Raw genomic sequence first — 20,807 nt, forward strand, 5'->3', positions numbered from 1 at the left:
AAGCCATGTTCTAACAATTCGTTACGTTTCACTGAGTCGTACGCAGCTTCGAAATCTACAAACAGATGATGAGACCGCAAGTTGTACTCGCGAAACTCATCGAGAACTAGTCGCAAGGTGAACATCTGGTCCGTCGTTGAACGTCCTTCTCGAAAGCCGCATTGGTATTCGCCGACAAAGGATTCTGTCAATGGACGCAGTTTGTTGAACAGTATTATGCCTCGATAGTTTTTACAATCGAGTCGGTGACCCTTTTTGTAGATAGGGCATATGATACCATCCAGTCAGTCCGAAGGCATTTCCTCTCCTTCCCAGATCGTTCCAATTACTTGGTCAATTACTTCGACGACTGAGAAGTTCAGCCGGTATCCCGTCCATTTTTAAGCTGTCTGACCGCTTTTCGCATTTCGTCTAGTATATATATATATATATATATATATATATATATATATATATATATATATATATATATATATATATATATATATATATATATATATATATATATATATATATATATATATATATATATATATATATATATATATATATATATATATATATATATATATATATATATATATATATATATATATATATATATATATATATATATATATATATATATATATATATATATATATATATATATATATATATATATATATATATATGCCTTAATTGTGAAAGAGTATTAGGATCAGATTTAACTATTTCAACGAGTGAATGCCAGAGAGGATTTTCGTAAATGAACTAAATTTTCAATGTGAAATTCAGCGGAGTGTGCGCGTTGCGCTTTTCAACAATTATTCAAAAAAACCTATTTTAATCCACCTAGTGCTATAATGATGCCTTTATCATATCAATCATACTATCATATATAATACTGTGGTATTCTTCAAAATAATTTTCTTCGATTCTTAAAACAATAATCGGAATCGGTTTGTTTGACCGTCTACTGATAAAATCTATCAATTGGAAAAGATTTGAGGTCGATTTAGAAAACTTTTTACGGTTTTTCGCCCTTTTCAGTGATGGTATACAATCTTTAACACACTTTACCCTATATTTCCGGATTCGGAAGTCGGATCCGCATGAAATTCAGGAATTACGTATGGGACCACAGACCTTTCATTTGAACCTAAGTTTGTGAAAATCGGTCGTGCCATCTATGAGAAAAGTTAGAACACATATTTTCGTTTTTTTGCACATTTTACCCCATAATTCCGGAACCGGAAGTCGGATCCAAATAATATTCAGGAATTTTGTATGGGGCTACAAGACCTTTCATTTTAATCTAAGTTTGTGAAAATCCGAGAAAAGTTAGTGCAAAAAAATTAGATTTTGAAATGTATAAACGGTTGCTGTTCCGTTCCACGGGGATTAATTTAGAACTGACAAATAGTGTTTGAATCGAAATTTCACAAAGAATCTGAAAAGGTAACTCAAAATTACGAAACTTTAGCAGAAACCATCGAAATTTGAAAAAGTTCAAGTTTATTTCATAAACTTTTCATTATTTCGGTGGCGGAGCAAAAATTACATACCTTATGATCAAAAAAGAACCGGAATTTTATTAAAAACGTACTTAATCCACCTAGCAGTGAGATGATACCTTTTTTTATCAATCCGCATGTGTTTTTTGCATGAATATTCTTCGGTGTTTCAGTTCTCATGACATTATTTTAATGACCGTCGAATTAAGCGGCAATTTGAGATTTTATTCACTCATTACTCTGTAATATCGAAACAGCCAATCGGATCGAATTTGAATCTAAAAGTGTGACAATCGATTGAACATTCCATGATATACCGGAGTAAGTTCCACTTAGGGTTTTTAATCCAACTTTAAAGCTTTACGGGATTTTCATTTTCTATACCGGTTTGAATTTAAAAAATTCATCATCCTGTAATTCCAGAATCTGAAGTCAGAATTGGATAATATTAATTAATTTTGTCTTTGTAGATCTGGCTTTTCTTTTAGAAAACGATTGAGCTTTGAGAAACGATTCGATACTGGAGCCGGAATTCGAAAATCGGTGTAGCCGAAGTCAGATAAATTCACCTGAGTAGATGTTTAGTTTACATTTGTTTCAAAATGTTTGAAAAACATCTTTGAGAAATCGCAGTGTAAATTAAATCCGAATCGAAAACTTAATACCACTAAAACTGAAATAAGTTTATTTGGTTATCGACTATTCAAATCTGCAAACCCAATAAACCTGATTAATTTATGTGAAATAAACATTTTTATACTAATCATCCTGTATCCCCTAAACCGGAAGTTGGATCTGCCTGAAAAGGAAGATGTTTTACAGAATCTTAAAACTTTTCATTTGAATTTTAGATCGGTTCAACCATCTACGAGAAAAATGGGTCCACAATTTTAAATTCGTTTCACATATCATCCTGTAGTTCCGGAACCAGAAATCGGATCTAAACATAATTCAGGAACATTGTTTAGGAGCATACAACTTTTCGTATGAATCTGAGTTTGTAGAAAACGGTTGAGTTATCTCCGAAAAAAATTGAGTGACATTATTTATTTTGAAATTATTATCACACACGCATTAGCTGATCTCAACGAACTGATTCGAATGGTATATGGGTGTTATGTTCTTCCAGCATTTATTGCTCTAAGTAGTTTAAATCAATAGAATTATGGAATTGCTTGCAACTGGAAAATGCTGCCATCATTTGGTTTACATATGTCATATTCGAACAATTATGTTGCCAAAAACGAACCGTGCTAAAATCGGTCCGAAGCTAAAAGTCATGAAAAAGATGCTGTAGGCAGTCTTTTTGGTACTTAGAAACAATTGTATGTAACAATATAAAAAATCGTGTTTTACGTTGCTCCCAAGAATTGCTTTGTCCTACAGCGCTCAAAACTCCTACTGCTAGAATAGGGGGAAAAATCGCTTACACAAAAATATCGATACCTCGGTTAAAAATGGACGGATTTTACCAAACTATGGCTTGTTGGATTGCTATTACCGTGCGGAATCTAAGTCTGGAAACATATTCTGTTTTCAAGGTCAAATGTGACAGATACTGTCAAAAAACTGAAAATTTTGACATAAAACTGCGTATAACTCAAAAAGTAAACATCCGATCTCAAAATCATTCAATAGCGTTCTGGGTGACGGGGAGACCTTTCATTTGCGACTAGTTTGATCAAAATCGGGCCAGCCATCTCTGAGATCTCGACCTCTTAGTTGACAACACACATACAGACACACACACATACACACACACACGGACATTTGCTCAGTTCGTCGAACTGAATCGATTGGTATATGACACTCGGCCCTCCGGGCCTCGGAAAAATTTTCTAAAGTTTGAGCGAATTCTATACCTATTTTTTATATTAATAAAAAAAGGTAAAAACGCAAAATTTCAATTTTTAATAAATTTCTTTATTATCGCCTTCAAAGTACTCTCCTCCTGCGGCAATACATGCATGCCAACGCTTGATCCAATTTTCCATACGAGTTTTAGAGGCCGCCGAAGGTATGACCTTTAGTTCACGTAGCGAATTTTCTTTTATGGTCTCTATGGTCTCGAAACGCGTTCCCCGCAATGGCAATTTGAGTCTGGGGAAGAGGAAAAAGTCACACGGGACCATATCTGGAGAGTACGGTGCTTGGTTGATGCATTCGATGAATGTGGGGTCACTATCTGCGTTGGAAATCATCTCTTTGGCAACATCAACACGACGCTGTTGAAATTCAGCTTTTTTGGCACCAGCCGAGAAGCGACGCGTTTCAAACCCAAAATATCAGTTAAAATGTGTTCGTCTGATCCATAAGAGATGTCCAACAACACAGCAATCTCTCTAATCGGTACAGAACGATTTTGCAACACGATTTGCTTCGCCGATTCAATGTTTTCTTCAGTAACAGATGTTGTTGGGCGGCCAGGGATCTCATCATGATCCAAGCTTGTACGCCCACCTTTGAAGCGTTTAAGCCACTCGTATGCTTGTGTTTTTCCTAGACACGATTCACCAAAGGCCTTTTTCTAACATTTTCAACGTTTCGGAACACTTAAATCCATTTGCAACACAAAATTTGATGCACGCACGTTGTTCTAAATTTTCATCCATTATAAAAATCGCCACACGAAAATTTTTTAACTTCTTTGTATAGACGCCAAACAAAAACTAATCGTACGATATGCGTCAAAATTTGATAGAATGTGTATAAAAGTGTTGCCAACGTTGAGAGAATAAAAGTTTACCGATTGGACAAGCGCGGGAATTTTAAAATGAAAATTTTGATCATAAGGTATAAGAAAATTATACAAATTTATGCAACGTTGGGTTTTGTGCTGAAATAACAACGAGTTGAATACAATAAAATGGATATTATAAAAATCATTCATTTTGGAAGGTAACTGACGTGTAACGTCTAACTATGCTTGGCTAAATTAAATGAATACAAGCCATGTATTATGGATTATTTAGAACATTGAAACATATATCATTCATATAACCTGGTGCCACAATCACAATTCAATTATATATACGTTTAGTACAAATGTTTTTATTTGGTTTTCTAGTGAATGTCCAGTAATTTCTTATATCAACAATCGATAATGCAATTCGACTGCGCTCTCTCTGCAGTGAATTACTGGTAAAGAGTACGGTGGTACTGGTAAAGATATCGAAAGTACTTCAATGCTTGTTTTCAATCGATCTTTAGAAGGAGTTAGTTAGTCAACTTTAAATATTAATGTTTCATAGTTTCTGTGTAACAATAAAGATTGAATTATCCTTATTTAATATTCAAATTGTGCAATATTCACAAATCCATTATGTTTATTGATTCATTACGTTTATTGAGCTTGAAAAAAGTTAACAAAACGTATGGTAAGCCCACTTCGCTCAATCACTGAAAATATTCCTGGATTCTATGTGTCGGTTTTTCCTGTTATTGTGCAACGATTCGTTCAACTCAAGCGGTTAAAATTTTGCACATTGGACTACATTTTACCTTATTGCACATATGATTACAATGACCAGTGAATCTTAAAATTTTTGTGAGATTTATAATAGAGGCAAGCAAAATTGTTCGTTTCATAACACCGTTCAGAACTTGATAGCTCTACTAAAAGAACTAGTTTTTCTTAGCTGTTCTTTAGAAATTTTATGTTTCGACGAAAAACTATGCAAGCATAGAATTATATTTAGTTGGAAATAAATTCAATAATAGGAAGTAAAGTGAATTTTACTCTTTCAAAGGTCTCGAATATATACAACTTTTACTGTATGGTCAGAACTCGTGAAATCGCTAAGAAAAAACTACCAGGATCAGCCCCATGGGGTTGTTCGAGCCGTTGATGTGGAACAAGGCAACCAAAATTTCCAATGATTGACATTTTCAATTAATCGTCACACTTTTGAATCCGCAAATGCACAAGAGTCTGCTTAGATTGATCCTTATTAGGAATCAACACCGAACATGCGAACCCAGAATATAGACTCTATTTATCGTGATTTGTATTTGTTCTGTAGCCGACGAAATTACATCAGTAGCCCAAAGTTATACAATTAAATGTTTGTACATGCTTGCGATACGGATATCGATATTTAAGCTTCTCTTCACCAAGCTTGTGTTCAAGTTTTGTATGCAAGCAGTTATTTTAATGAGGAATACATTTTTGTTTTCTATATAGGCGTTTCTCTACCATTACTACCATTTTGCGATTTCGGTTGAAGCGATAAAATATTTCTCATTATTAATCGAGTTCATCTTATATAAATTAGAAATTAGTCTTATGAACTCAAAATTTACCCTGGGGTAGTTGTCAATTTCTCAGGCGAAACGACATAACATGGGATTTCATCCAATCTTGCATGACACAAGATCAGAGCATACCAATAATTCAAATCGTTTATGGCACTTTTTATCTTGCTGTGTAGCAACATCCTACCTCTAGCAAGCTACGCATAGGAATGAAACGTTAGCTATAATTTTGCTTATATTTATAGCTTCGCGTGCTTCCTACAGCTTCGCTTTTGCTTCGATTGACCAATCAGAGCGCTGCTTTCCCTTTGATATATCGCTTACTCCTTCAAAACCGTCGACTATGGCAGGGAAATCCGGTATGCCGGAGATTTTTTGTAGCCAAAATAGGACACTGCTAGCTATTAATCAACATTTCGATGATATAAAATTAAAAATACATGGCTATGAACATTCAAATCAATACGTAGAAATATTTCCAATCAAATGGTGACATAATATTAATAATTGATACAAAATTGACTGAGCTGTAATTGTTCAAAACCTGACCACATTTCTACGTGTATTTTTCTTGAGTTTCTAGTTTGCACCGCTATATAGAAAACAAAAATGTGTTCCACATTAAAATGGCTACCATTTGTTCAAGTGGTAATAATTTGGTTCTATTTGACCATTGAAACGGCATGATTTTTTTATTACTTTTTGCCTTTCTCATATAGAAAGGCCCGGTGTCATATACCATTCGACTCAGTTCGTCGAGTACGCAAAATATCTGTGTGTGTATGTGCGGATGTGTGTATGTAACGTTTTTTTGCACTAACTTTTCTCGGAGATGGCTGAACCGATTTTCACAAACTTAGATTAAAATGAAAGGTCTTGTAGCCCCATACAAAATTCCTGAATATTATTTTGATCCGACTTTCGGTTCCTGAGTTATGGGGTAAAATGTGTCAAAAAAAGAAAATATGTGTTCTAACTTTTCTCATAGATGGCGCGACCGATTTTCATAAAATTAGGTTCAAATGAAAGGTCTTGTAGTCCCATACGTAATTCCTGAATTTCATACGGATCCGACTTCCGAATCCGGAAATATAGGGTAAAGTGTGTTAAAAAATGTATACCATCACTGAAAAGGGCGAACAATCGTAAAAAGTTTTCTAAATCGTCCTCAAATATTCTCTAATTGATAGTTTTTATCAGTAGATGGTCAAACAAACCGATTTCGGTTATTCTTATAAGAATCGAAGAAAATTATTTTGAAGAATACCACAGTATTATATATGATAGTATGATTGATATGAGAAAGGCATCATTACACCACTAAGTGGATTAAAACAGGTTTTTCAATGTTCGGGTCCTTTGAAAATAAATTGATACTTTTTGTTGATTTAAACAAAACATTGATTTTGAGCTTAGCTATATTCGATGTAACTTGAACATGGGAAGCAACTTATTTCCTTCAATAATATGCTGTTCAGGAACTTAGCAGGCGGCGGAACCGTCGCAGATAAGTGAAATATTGAAAAATCACCCTTGTTAGGGGCTGTCCATAAAAGACGTCACACTTTTTTTGACGATTTTTCACTCCCCCTCCCCCCTTTGTCACAAATTGTCACAGAAGCAAAGACCTCCCACCCCCCCTATGTCACATGTCACGAATTCAAAATAAATAAAATTTATCTCAATACATTCAATATGTATGTATGACAAACCATACAAATATGAGGGAAAAATCGATATAGATATAAAAGGTGATTTTTTTGAGGTTAGGATTTTCATGCATTAGTATTTGCTCAGATTTTTTGAGGTTATGATTTTCATGCATTATTATTTGCTCAGTATGCTTTGACATTTCATCATGAATAGACTTACTAACGAGCAACGCTTGCAAATCATTGAATTTTATTACCAAAATCAGTGTTCGGTTCGAAATGTGTCCAATTCGACAAATTTTGTTCAGCGATGAGGCTCATTTCTGGTTGAATGGCTACGTAAATAAGCAAAATTGCCGCATTTGGAGTGAAGAGCAACCAGAAGCCGTTCAAGAACTGCCCATGCATCCCGAAAAATGCACTGTTTGGTGTGGTTTGTACGCTGGTGGAATCATTGGACCGTATTTTTTCAAAGATGCTGTTGGACGCAACGTTACAGTGAATGGCGATCGCTATCGTTCGATGCTAACAAACTTTTTGTTGCCAAAAATGGAAGAACTGAACTTGGTTGACATGTGGTTTCAACAAGATGGCGCTACATGCCACACAGCTCGCGATTCTATGGCCATTTTGAGGGAAAACTTCGGAGAACAATTCATCTCAAGAAATGGACCGGTAAGTTGGCCACCAAGATCATGCGATTTGACGCCTTTAGACTATTTTTTGTGGGGCTACGTCAAGTCTAAAGTCTACAGAAATAAGCCAGTAACTATTCCAGCTTTGGAAGACAACGTTTCCGAAGAAATTCGGGCTATTCCGGCCGAAATGCTCGAAAAAGTTGCCCAAAATTGGACTTTCCGAATGGACCACCTAAGACGCAGCCGCGGTCAACATTTAAATGAAATTATCTTCAAAAAGTAAATGTCATGTACCAATCTAACGTTTAAAATAAAGAACCGATGAGATTTTGCAAATTTTATGCGTTTTATTGTTTAAAAAAGTTCTCAAGCTCTTAAAAAATCACCCTGTATTATTGTTTTAGGTAAAGAATAATATTTCCTTAGTGTAGCATACAGGGCTGAGAAAATTAAGACCAAAACCTCATCTAAACGAGACCACTGCCGGAGAATCTTTTCATTATCAGTTGATCAGTGAAATTTAAATCACATCGATCAATATCGGTACTGATCTTCCGTCACACAATGGGTAGTGATTTTGAGCTAAAATGATTCTTGATTTATGTAAGTTCAATCATTGGATGATTCGATAAGCTTTGATGTTGGTGGAGGAAAATCACATATGATCAAGATAAGACATGACATGATCTACGTCTGAAATCGTTGATCTCCCGCCCTTTTTCAAATGGAGTACAATTGAATAAACTGCATCAGAATCAGATAAGAGAAATTCTTATGATATACTATTATCAATGCTAGAAAGTCAAATTACTGAAAAAATTGTCAGTGCATAACTTAATTAAACCGTTTGAAAGCATCTTTTTCTTTTTTACTCATATTTGGCAAAATTTATCAATTTCGCTAATTTACTCGCTCCTCCGTGCACTTTTCTGATCACAACAGAAATGATTTCCTGCATCATTCATTTCCGACTTTACAAGAAGAAGCTTTTACATCAACAAATACACGTTTTCCTATAGAATGTAAACGTTTATTGTGGAGATTTTTTCAGGAAATAGGGCAAAACAGTAATATAATTAGGTATTTCAAAAATGCGCTCATTGAAAATATTGGACGTCACATTCCAAAAACCTCCCCCCCTCTCCCCTGTCACAAAAGGTCACGTTTTATGAAACACCCCCCTCCCCCTTGCGGCGTGACGTCTTTTATGGACAGCCCCTTACCTATGACAATCAGATGGCCACATGTAAATATTGCCAAAAAGCTGTTCACTACGGAAAGCCATGTGATAAAGGAGACAATTACACCAAAGGACAACGGTGTTTCCTTCACACCAACCCTAAGCAACCCCCAGTACACCAGTGACAGCCACCAACAACAATGAAGCATCCCCTTCAACGAAACCATCAGTATCCCCTATAGAACAAAGTACACCAGCTGCAGTTAATAACTTACCCTCCAACCAACCAGCAACTGCAACCAATGTACAACAAGGCGCATCTACAGCAACTAGCAACGAATTCAAGACTGCGAACAATACCACCGATGAGGCAATGGATGACGAGACGAATCACGAACAAAGTGCCCCTCAATCCTCTCAGGAGGGAAATGGAAGCTCCTCTCCCCCTAGAAAAAGTGTCACGAGATTCAATACAAAAAAATCGGCCACGTAAAGCTTGTACGCATATAGGCCTGAAAAAAACTATCTTTTAAATAAAAAAAGCGTTGGAGGTAAGAGTCGAGTTCAAATTAATATGGCGATAATCGAATTGTGTATTGCCTTTCTCTATAGAAAGATAATAGACTTGCTTGAGAAACGGACTTTTGATTGGAGCTTTGGAGACCCCTAGTTTTGTATACCATTCGACTCCACTCGACGAGATAGGAAAATGTGAATGTGTGTGCACTTTTATGCAGGTTTGCCTCTCCTAAAAATTTTCTTGGAGTTGGCTGATCCGATTTTTACAAGCTCGCTTGATAGCTTTTTAGGCTCGCTTGAAAGCTACAATTGGATTGTGAATCAAGTTCGAAGAACAATTGGCTGTCACTTTCGGTTCCGGAGATATAAAGGCCTAAGTGACGTAACCGACGAAACGCGTTTTATTCTATCCGTTTTTTTTGCTTTTCTCATAATGTGAAAACCGACTTTCGAACCGATTATACACCATTCGACTCAGCTCGACGAACTGAGCAAATTTCTGTGTGAGTATGTGAGTGTGTGTGGTTGACAAATATTGTCACTCGCTTTTCTCGAAGATGGCTGAACCGATTTTCACAAACTTAGATTCATCTGACAAGTCTTGAGATGATATAAGAATATTCCAATTTTTATTTGGATCAAACTTTCGGTTCCGAAGGTAGGGTGCTTAGTGTAAAAATGTGAATTTCAAGGATTTTTTTTCATAAGCTATTTCTTTATATTGGCTAGTGAATTTCTCTAGTTTGTGGGAGACTGTAACCGCACCATTGATAATCCCATAAATGGTTAACTGAATTTTATCCAAGTCTGACTACCAGTATATTTTTTCCAAAATTCAAATTATCATAGAGATCCGTTAAAAAATTTGCACATATAGAATACAGTTTCCCTTAATTTAATATTTATAAAAATTTTCATAAGATTATATAAACATAATTTATAAAAATTTCACAAAAAGTAAGAAAGGAAAAATTAAACTTTTCCGTCTGAGATATTTCATTGCAGTGACAAGATAAAAGTTTATTCATCACCAAATCACAAATTAAAATGGAAATCTTTTGTGCAGATATTTTTTCATCAACACTTAAATACATTTTTATTATAATTAGAAACCAACTTGAACTGAACTGTACTATTCAAGGAAGTCATAGTATCACGAAACTTTATTGTCAAACTGAGATTTGTAAGACCTGACTTGAGGATGCATATTAGGCATTGGAATTCTATGTCAATTTAAGAAATCAATATTTCCAAACTAGATAAGTAAATGGAATTGAAAATTAATTGTTGTTGTTATTTTTTTATTAAATTTCGTCGTATATTCTTGAGAGCACGACAGTAAACTAAGATATGAAGAATGAGTGCTCATTGAATGTCTTATTATATAATCATAATCTGTTAGAATAACATCTTCGAACATCATTTTAATGTCGAAAATTCAATGCAGTAGTGAATACAGATATATATTGACTTTTAATACAGGGAAATACAGATTTGCTCCACTTTCGTCTTCGCAAAAATTTGTTTTGAACACTATAGGTCGACATAATTGAAGACTGAAATTTTTACTAATATAATGGCTATTGTAACACGCCAGACAAAACATTACAAACAGAGATGTTTACAAAATGTTGAAACTAAACTGAACTACCTGATTTTTTAATTCCAGAAAAAAACGGGCTGATAAAATATCTTGTTATGGAGAGTTGGGCTGTTTTGAAGAAACCGCATATCTGGAGATGCTTCCATCGCCGCCGGAGGAAATCAACACAAAGTTTTTCGTGTATTCTGCTAAACACAGGTAAGAAAGGATATTTTGCAATGAACGCATACTATAGCTTAAGTCACGGCACCGTTGTTAATATATTTAATCTTCGTTAGCGATGTTTGAGGGCAAAAAATAATTTTCCTAAAGTTGTTTAGTAAAATGATTTTAGGTACGTGAAAACGATTATTGTTTTGTGCTTTTTATATAGGTGAAATATATATTCTTTTTAGTTAGTTTTTCGTACGGACTGTTTAAAAACTTCAATATCGGGCTCGAGGTTAAATGAACTTGTAGTCATCTAGGCTATTGTTGATTGTATTAGTAATTTTCATCCGAAATTATGTGGCAGCAGGACAGAATCAAGTAAATATCGTAACAAAACATGGTTTCGATTTTTTATTGCGTTAGAGGATGAGAAGTAAGCACAATTCTATATTTAATTTTGACAATATTTATTAAATCTGTATCCTGCATGAACAAGATAAAAGTTTGAAGTCCGGATGGACGTATACAAATCAGTACAGTAGAGACATCTGTACGAATGGCAACTCTGTTAATAAATTTTAAAAAATAAACACAGTCTACATGACAAACTGGATGTTTTTGATAGGATAATGTGGCGCATCATGACATATGGAAATACTGTCCCAACTGAAGAAATATTTGTGTGTCCTGTCTGTTAGTCTGTGCCAAAAGCTTAAGGAGCAAGACATTTTGCAAGCGTATCAATAATGTCAACAATGTGTCAAGCAGATTGTTTGAAACTCAATCGTTTATGCCATTTTGATGAACTGGTTGCACTGCAACATTTTTTACGGTTTTGTTTTGCCAGTTTAAGTGACGGTGTACAATATTCAACACACTTTACCCTATAACCTCTGAACCGGAAGTTGGAATCGGATGAAATTCAGGAATTTCGTATGGGACCATGAGACCTTTCATTTGAATCTAAGTTTGTGGAAATTGGTCACACCATCCCTGAGAAAAGTGAGTGAGATCCATTTTGGAATATATGACCGCTATTTCCGGTACTTCCGGAACCAAACACCGGGAACCAGGATAGCCGGAATCGGTTTGTTTAGTTGCCTACTGATAATGACTATCGATTTATGTAGTTTTGAAACCAGTTTAGAAATTTTTTCACGTGTTTTTTTCACCAGTTTAAGTGACGGTGTACAATATTTAACACACTTTACCCTATAACTCCGGAACCGGAAGTCGGATCCGGATGAAATTCAGGAACTCCGTATGGGACCATGAGACCTTCCATTCAGATCTAAGTTTGTCAAAATCGGTGCAGCCATCTGCGAGAAAACCTAGTGATATTATTTGACATATACACACATACATACACACCTACACACAGACATTGCTCAGATCGATGAATTGAGTCGAATGGCATATGACACTTGGCCTTCCGGGCCAATTTTTACTAGTCGGTTTTTCAAGTGATTGCATATCCTTCCTATATGAGAAAGGCAAAAACTTTGACATAACACAAGGGGTGTACCGATAGTAAATAGTTCGCACAGTACAATATAGATGGAGCTAGTGCATCACGAAAAATTATTTTCATAACAATTTACTCATACTGTCATGTCTTTTAGTCTGTGATCAAAGTGCAGTATATAGATAAAGATGAAATTGTCTATTATTGTTATGTTCCGTGAAATGACATTATCGTTAAAACATAATATAACAAACCCGACATGACAACGCAAAAAACTGACCATAACTAACAATTATTTGAACTGATTTTTTTATTACGTGGAACGCTAAAAAATATACCCGATATAACCTAACGTACCAACCACCTAATGCATAAAACGAAAATTTTCTTCACCCAATTACCGCTTTCCGATTGCATCTACAGTTTCAACAAAATGCAAAAAAAATATATTACGTTCCTTCAACAAACATTAAAATTGCTAAACAAATTTGATTAACAATCATGGAGCTATGGTGCTAAGTGAAAAATGCTGCTTTTAGTTATGTCATAACAGGATGGAATACTTCCGTGAACTTTAACGATTAACACTAAACAGACGACCACGTAACATTAATTTTCAAGCTAAAGATAATTATTTCACTGAGATAATATTTTAAACGTATGGATCAGTAATGCTTGTTTCGAAAGCTATGAGTTGAGCTGAAGCAAACGAGTTTATTTCATGAAAGTTTTGGGAGTCATTCTGGACCGTTAGCTACATTTCACTTAACTGTTTTTGTTGGTTAAGGTTATTGGTGAAAAGACTCTTCAAACGCAACATTAAAGACTAGCGATGTTTATTGTTTCAAGATTGTTTATATTTTGCTCTAGTACGCAGTATTCTAGAATACGGAGTTGTAATCTGAGTCCAATACTACGATGTTCACATCGGTTGGATCGAATGGATTTATTTCCTTATTACATGAACTGTCCCATGCTGCTAGCAGGGATTCATATCAATATTCCGGTGAAACTTACATACCCAATTAACAGAAAGTTCGGATAATCGGAACTGATTTAGCTTAAGCAGTTAACGAAGTTCATGAACAGCATTCTAAGCAGAATGTTTTTTTTTTAAGAAATCGTCTGCACTTGGAAGTTCGCGCGACGCAACCGAATGAACTTCTAAGCAGCTTCTAGAATACATTGCTCAGCTTTTTTGCAGCGAAAACGTTCACGCGGAATTCACACTGTATTTTAAGGTTGCCAAAAGTGCAATGTGTACTTTTAAGCAGAGAGAAAGTTAACCCTTTCACGACCATATTACCGTTCAATGCAATGCAGAAATAACTTATCAGACCATAAGAACATAACTTGTTTTTATGTAAACTAATTCAGTTTAAGTCTACATCGTTATTGTATACATTGAATGAATTCAGATTGCCTTTCCATCAATGATAAAACTGCATTACACACTCGATAGAATGTACATATAACACATGGATCAATAAGTCCCGAGACTAAAGCAGAGATGGCGCTCGTAGTAAACCAGTAACCACGTCTTTCTAGAGTACTAACCTTTGCTTGAAACGGGTCAAAATTTTAAGTCGATCCGACCAGAAACAGCTGAGTTATCGAGGTTGGAGTAAAGTCGTTTTGTAGTTTGTTTAAAAAATGGAAAAAACCGAGTTTCGTGTTTTGATAAAACATTGTTTTTTTAATGGGTAAAAACACCGTGCAAGCGGAACAATGCATTGAAAAATGTTATCCGGACTCTTGTCCATCAAAAGCAACGATTTGTCGGTGGTTCGCCGAGTTTAAACGTGGTCGTACCGACACAAATGACGCGGAACGCTCGTGTAGACCTGTGGAAGCCGTTACACTGGAAAATGTGAGTGAAGTGACAAAAAATATAATGAAAGATCGTAAAGTGAAGCTCCGTGAGATTGCTGAGGTGACACAGATATCATATGGAAGTGTATTTACTATCCTTCATGAAAAATTGAGCATGAAAAAGGTTTTTTCCAAGTGGGTGCCGCGATTGCTTTCGATGGAACAAAAACAGCAACGAGTCGATGATTCAGAAAGCAGTTTATCGCAATTTACTGGCAACAAAAAAGATTTTTTGCGTCGTTACGTAACCATGGACGAAACATGGATACATCACTACACTCCAGATTCGAAGCGGCATTCATCTGAGTGGCACACAGCTGGCGAAAGCCGTCCGAAGCGTCCGAAAACGCAGCAGTCAGTTGGCAACGTCATGGCGTCAGTTTTTTGGGATACGCATGGCGTGATTTTCATTGACTACCTCGAAAAAGGTAAATCGATCTACAGTGATTATTATATTGACTTACTGGTACGTTTGAAGGAGGAAATCGCAAAAAAACGACCGCACATGTAGAGAAAAATAATCCTTTTTCATCAAGACAATGCACCCTGCCACAAGTCGATGAAAACAATAGCGAAATTGAACGAATTGGGCTTTGATCTGCTTCCCCACCCCCCATACTCGCCAGATTTAGCCCCCAGTGACTACTGGCTTTTTGCTGATCTTAAAAAAATGCTCCAGGGAAAAAGATTTGGCTCGAGTGAGGAGGTCATCGCTGAAACTGAAGCTTATTTTGAAGCGACAATTTTTTTCATAAACATGGTATTGAAAAATTGGAAAAACGTTGGAACCATCACCATAAAAGGTTATGTTGATGAATAAAAAAAAATTTTGCAAAAAAATGTTGTTTCCATTGTTAATATCGGGACTTTTTGATCCATGTGTTATTACAACGATGTTAAACTGTCGAGCGAAATTTAATTTTAATCAAGTAATGTTTGATGCGCCTTCAATAAAAATCTGTTTATAAAGACAAGCCGTACGTAACAAATGCTCAGAACTGATCCATCTACATTAAATTCTTATTAGTTATTTTAAATTTATATGTAGTGGGAATTATGATATTGTCGCGATCACTCTCCAATCCATAAATTGTTTTCTTCGTGCTTGTGGAGGCGCATACAGAAAAAATGACTGTTCAACCACTTTTGGTCAAAAAGTAATATTTCTGTTTTATTTATGTTTCATTTGCTTTTCAAGTCAACAAAAAGTTTTCTACGATTCATTTTTATTATCTTTATGTTGCGAAAACCTACAGGAATTCTACAGGAATTTATAACTAAGAATAACGTGTGTCAATGAGACTTTTAAAATCATGGAAAACTGACAATGTTGTATCTTTTGAATCTAGTGATGGGTGATAAAAAAAATATTAATGGAGCATATACATTATGCAACGATGGCTTTTATCGTATCAAAGATCGCTCACTAGCAACTCTCCACACGATTCAATCAGTGCCGCCAAAGAGAGATGGATATCATCGCAGCAGCAACAAAAAACCGGCATGGTTCATTTAACATAGAATAGACACCAGTGCGAGAGCGAATTTCTCTCGATGACATTTCTGAGAATCAAAGGTTAGCACGAGAGAATTTTTCTACATTTCTTCGCTCCACTTTATACTCTGAGTATTTCACGGCCCTTGAAAAAAAAATACAGTCTGATAATGATCGTTGCTGTGTGGAATTTCCCAAGAGAGGATCGCAAGTTGACAATTATCGCAGAAAATCGAATCGATGATTCGACTTGTTGATTCTCATACTAGATTGCAATATTTCAAAACCCTTGTGTGGAGCATTCACATACATTTTCATAGACACAACTTATACAAAGGTTATATGCACATAGTTAGAATCAGCGGCAATAGTAAAATGATTCTATCGCAATTATCCACTGCCCATACAGAATCGGATCGCGAAACGAGAATAAGCGACCGTTTGTTGCTTCAGAGAGGATCCCCACAGCAGCGTGCTAACCTTTGATTCTCAGAAATGTCATCGAAAAAAATTCGCTCTCGCACTGGTGTCTATTCTATGTTAAATGAGCCATGCCGAGTGTTTGTAGTTGCGATGATATTAATCTCTCTTTGATGGCACTGATTCAATCGTGTAAAGAGTGAAGAGTGAGCATTCTTTGATACGATAAAAGCCATCCTTGCTTGTAGCATCTTCTACCGGATTGAAAATGTTGTATACAATATTGATAAATATCGAGCAGCTTCACCAGTGTTGGTGAACTTGTTCTTCACAGTGTTGGTGAACTTGTTCTTTTGAAAAAATGAACGAGCTATACTTCTGTTTTCGAGAACGATAGTTCCTCAGTTCAAAGGATCTTTTCTTGTTTTTTGAGCTCGCTCAACCTTTTTTCAAGAACGGTACTAATAACAAAGTTTCGTTACGGAACCTCAGTTGTATTTCGAGGGTCCTTTTTCCCTCGCTTAAGCTTACAAAAGTAAGTTCTCGATTAGTCTTTGAACAAACAAACCAACTATGAACAGAACGAACGAACGACTCTGGAGAACTAGTTCTTCCAACAGAACTCTGCATCACTGAACGGTTCTTGGAAATGAACTGTTTTGCCCATCTCTACTCATGACCAGTGTCGCCAGGTTGCCAAATTTATCTGGCAAATGCCAGATTTTTCTCGCTTCGCCAGAGACTTAAACTAACCAGATCTTTTGCCAGATTTTACAATTTTTTTTTTCAGATTTTCCCAATTTTCCTACATTTTGTCAGATCTCGGCAGATCGTTACGGTTTTGACGTCTATACGATAGGTGGTGAGACCTTTGTTTTTATTTTTGATCACTGAAAATGAAGCCCAGTCAAAATTTTCTTTGTATATAGTAGACCCAGACAAATCCAGATAAATTTTTGAGTTTTGACAGATTTAAAAAAAAATAACCTGGAAAATCTGCTCATGACCCTCACTTATGTTTTGACACTCCCGGCCATTTTGAAAGTCCAGTCTGGTTTTGACAGCTATTGTGCGTGCAGCGTGGATGTATTTTAGCTTATCTTCGATTGATGGGATGGCAGATGATTGAGCTTTGGTTTCCACGTCATAACCAAAAACCCATAATTCGTCACCAGTGATGAGTCTCTGAAGGAATTTTGGGCTGTCACGGACAGAATACAACAGCTTCTAGGCAAGGATAATGTGATGTTAGTTTTGGTCGAAATTTCAAGCGATTTTGTGGTGATCATAATGGTAATAATCGAATGGCATGAACCAATTGATATATTTTGGTCCTCCACAAGTTCTCTGGCGGTGGTTCGACGATTGGCCAATACTAGTTTCTTGACTTCATTAATGTTTTCATCTGTTGTTGACGTACTCGGGCGTCCAGAACGCTCCTCGTCGTTCACATTTGCTCGACCCTTTGAAAACACTTTGTACCACAGATAAACGTTGCTTATGTCCAAAGTCTGCAACAGTCAACATTCTGAATACGTCCGCGTACTTTAAATTGTACTTCACACAAAATTTAAAACAAATTCTGGAATCCATTTTAAGGATTGACGAATATCAGAGACTAGAGATGGGTGATTCGCTCCTGAGCTGTTCCAATGAATCGAATCATAAAAGTGAGCTTTCAGCTCACAGCTCATTTTAATAGAACCGCTATTCACTAGTTCACTGATTTGCTACCTAGTTCGCCGCATTTGAAGAGGCGAATGAGCTACGAGCTGAACCGATCTTTTGCTCTTGAAGAGCGAGTTCTAAACGAGTCTAACATGCCTGCATCTATCCTTCTTTAACGGATTAAATGAGACATTATCAGTAAAAAATCTTACCTCTCACGGCACAAGAAAAACGGGTCACAAAATTAACCATTAGTTCAATCTAAATGAGCTGATGAGCTGATACATCGAATCGATTCATTTTTGTGAGCTGATCGGTTCGGAGCTGTGTTAGACGATTATCACACGTTTGTATCAATACTACTTTTGCCTTTATTTTATACCATATTGTAACTCTCACTTATATTTTCCCTCCACATTGTATCCGCTGAAAACGAAACCCGAAATAAACAGTTTTTACCCACCCTTCGAGTAAACAACACGCATGGTGTCAGATAACGGGTATTTTTTAACTGCGCAATAGTCTCGAAACAGTCATTTGAGAAATTGGAAACTATCGATACAATCAGTACACAAATCGGAGAAATGGAACAGCAGCAAGCTGTAACTCGGCCGATTATCAACAGCAGCATCCCTTTTCCGAAACCGTTGAAAACAAACGGAAACCTCCGCGAGAATGTCAATATATGGAAGGATGAGTTCGAAACGTACTTTATCGCATCAGGAGCAAGGATGGCTTTTATCGTATCAAAGAATGCTCATTCTTCATTCTTTACACGATTGAATTAGTGCCATCAAAGAGAGACTAATATCATCGCAACTACAAACACTCGGCATGGCTCATTTAACATAGAATAGACACCAGTGCGAGAGCGAATTTTTTTCGATGACATTTCTGAGAATCAAAGGTTAGCACGCTGCTGTGGGGATCCTCTCTGAAGCAACAAACGGTCGCTTATTCTCGTTTCGCGATCCGATTCTGTATGGGCAGTGGATAATTGCGATAGAATCATTTTACTATTGCCGCTTGTTCTAACTATGTGCATACAACCTTTGTATAAGTTGTGTCTATGAAAATGTATGTGAATGCTCCACACAAGGGTTTTTAAATATTGCAACCTAGTATGAGAATCATCAAGTCGAATCATCGATTCGATTTTCTGCGATAATTGTCAACTTGCGATTCTCTCTTGGTAAATTCCACACAGCGGCGATCATTATCAGACTGAAATTTTTTTCAAGGGACATGAAATACTCAGAGTATGAAGTGGAGCGAAGAAATGTAGAAACATTCTCTCGAGGTTCATGCATTGAATGACTCGAGTTCTTATAGCATCTTCTACCGGATTGAAAATGTTGTATACAATATAGAGAGCAATATAGCAGCTTCTGTCAAATTTTCGGCAATCACCAACACTGATCAGGAGTTGAGCAGCTGGACGAACGTATCAAGGTAGCCACCTTTAAGTCCGACCTCGGATCAGAAGCAAGAAGAATTCTTAACTTGTGGACCTTGCAGGAGCAGCAACGGAACACCGTTTTAGCTTGTATGGAATCACTTTCTATGTATATGGTTCCTCGTAAAAACATAAAGCTAGCTCGGTACGAGTTTTATCAATGCCGGCAAGAGCCCGGAGACGATAACTCGGAACCAGAAAGCATGACAAAATTAGTCAATCGAACACGGGAGCTTATAAAGGATTGCAATTTCGGCGAAATGGAAAATGAGATGCTTCGTGACAAAATCATCACTGGTATTCGCGATTTGTCGTTGAAAAAGCGATTTATCGAACAGCAGGATCTCACAGCAGAACAAGTGATTGAACAGTGCCGAACAAAGAAAGCAACTAGAGCAGAAATGACGCGGAACCAATGGATTGAATCACTGCAGCATACGGTAAACAAAATGACAGAAGGGAAAAATTGTAACAAGCGATGTTCCTTCTGTAGCAAAGCATACCATCGGGATCTTTCGGAGTGCCCAGCACGAGGAGCAACATGTTACTTTTCTGTTTGAAAATTCACTATGAGATTGCGTGCAAGAAGAAAAAGGAACAATGCAAACCATTAGGATCTGGAATGACCACCCAAGCCAAACAGCAAAAGAAAAAACTCTACAACGTCGAAGAACAGCGAAGTGAGCATCACGAGCAGGAAAGTGGCTAGGAATCCATTTCACTGTGCCAGTATTTGTACGGAGTAAATCAAAGTAACGAAACACTACTAAAGGCGATCAATATTTTCTTCGATGTCAATAACCAACGCAAGCCAAAACGATGTTTATTAGATACTGGAGCGTCCTGTAACAATAATAAAGCCACATTGAAAGTGATCGGCGGAGGGAAATACGAATCGCTAGGTAGAACAGTTATTGATTGTGAACACGATGGTATTCG

At 36.4% G+C, this 20,807-nt stretch overlaps 1 protein-coding gene across 5 annotated transcripts in view; it reads left to right on the forward strand.

The window, feature by feature from the left end:
- LOC131425086 (uncharacterized) overlaps window positions 1–20,807 on the forward strand; it is a 71,157-nt gene that overhangs the window by 40,868 nt on the left and 9,482 nt on the right. For all 5 annotated transcript variants that reach the window (XM_058586660.1, XM_058586661.1, XM_058586662.1 and 2 more), the window contains one exon: window positions 11,409–11,540. In XM_058586660.1, coding sequence (XP_058442643.1) covers window positions 11,409–11,540 — 132 coding nt within the window. The remainder of the gene's footprint in view (window positions 1–11,408; window positions 11,541–20,807) is intronic.

The sequence above is a fragment of the Malaya genurostris genome, chromosome 1 (assembly GCF_030247185.1).
Source record: "Malaya genurostris strain Urasoe2022 chromosome 1, Malgen_1.1, whole genome shotgun sequence".
Classification (NCBI taxonomy): domain Eukaryota; kingdom Metazoa; phylum Arthropoda; class Insecta; order Diptera; family Culicidae; genus Malaya; species Malaya genurostris.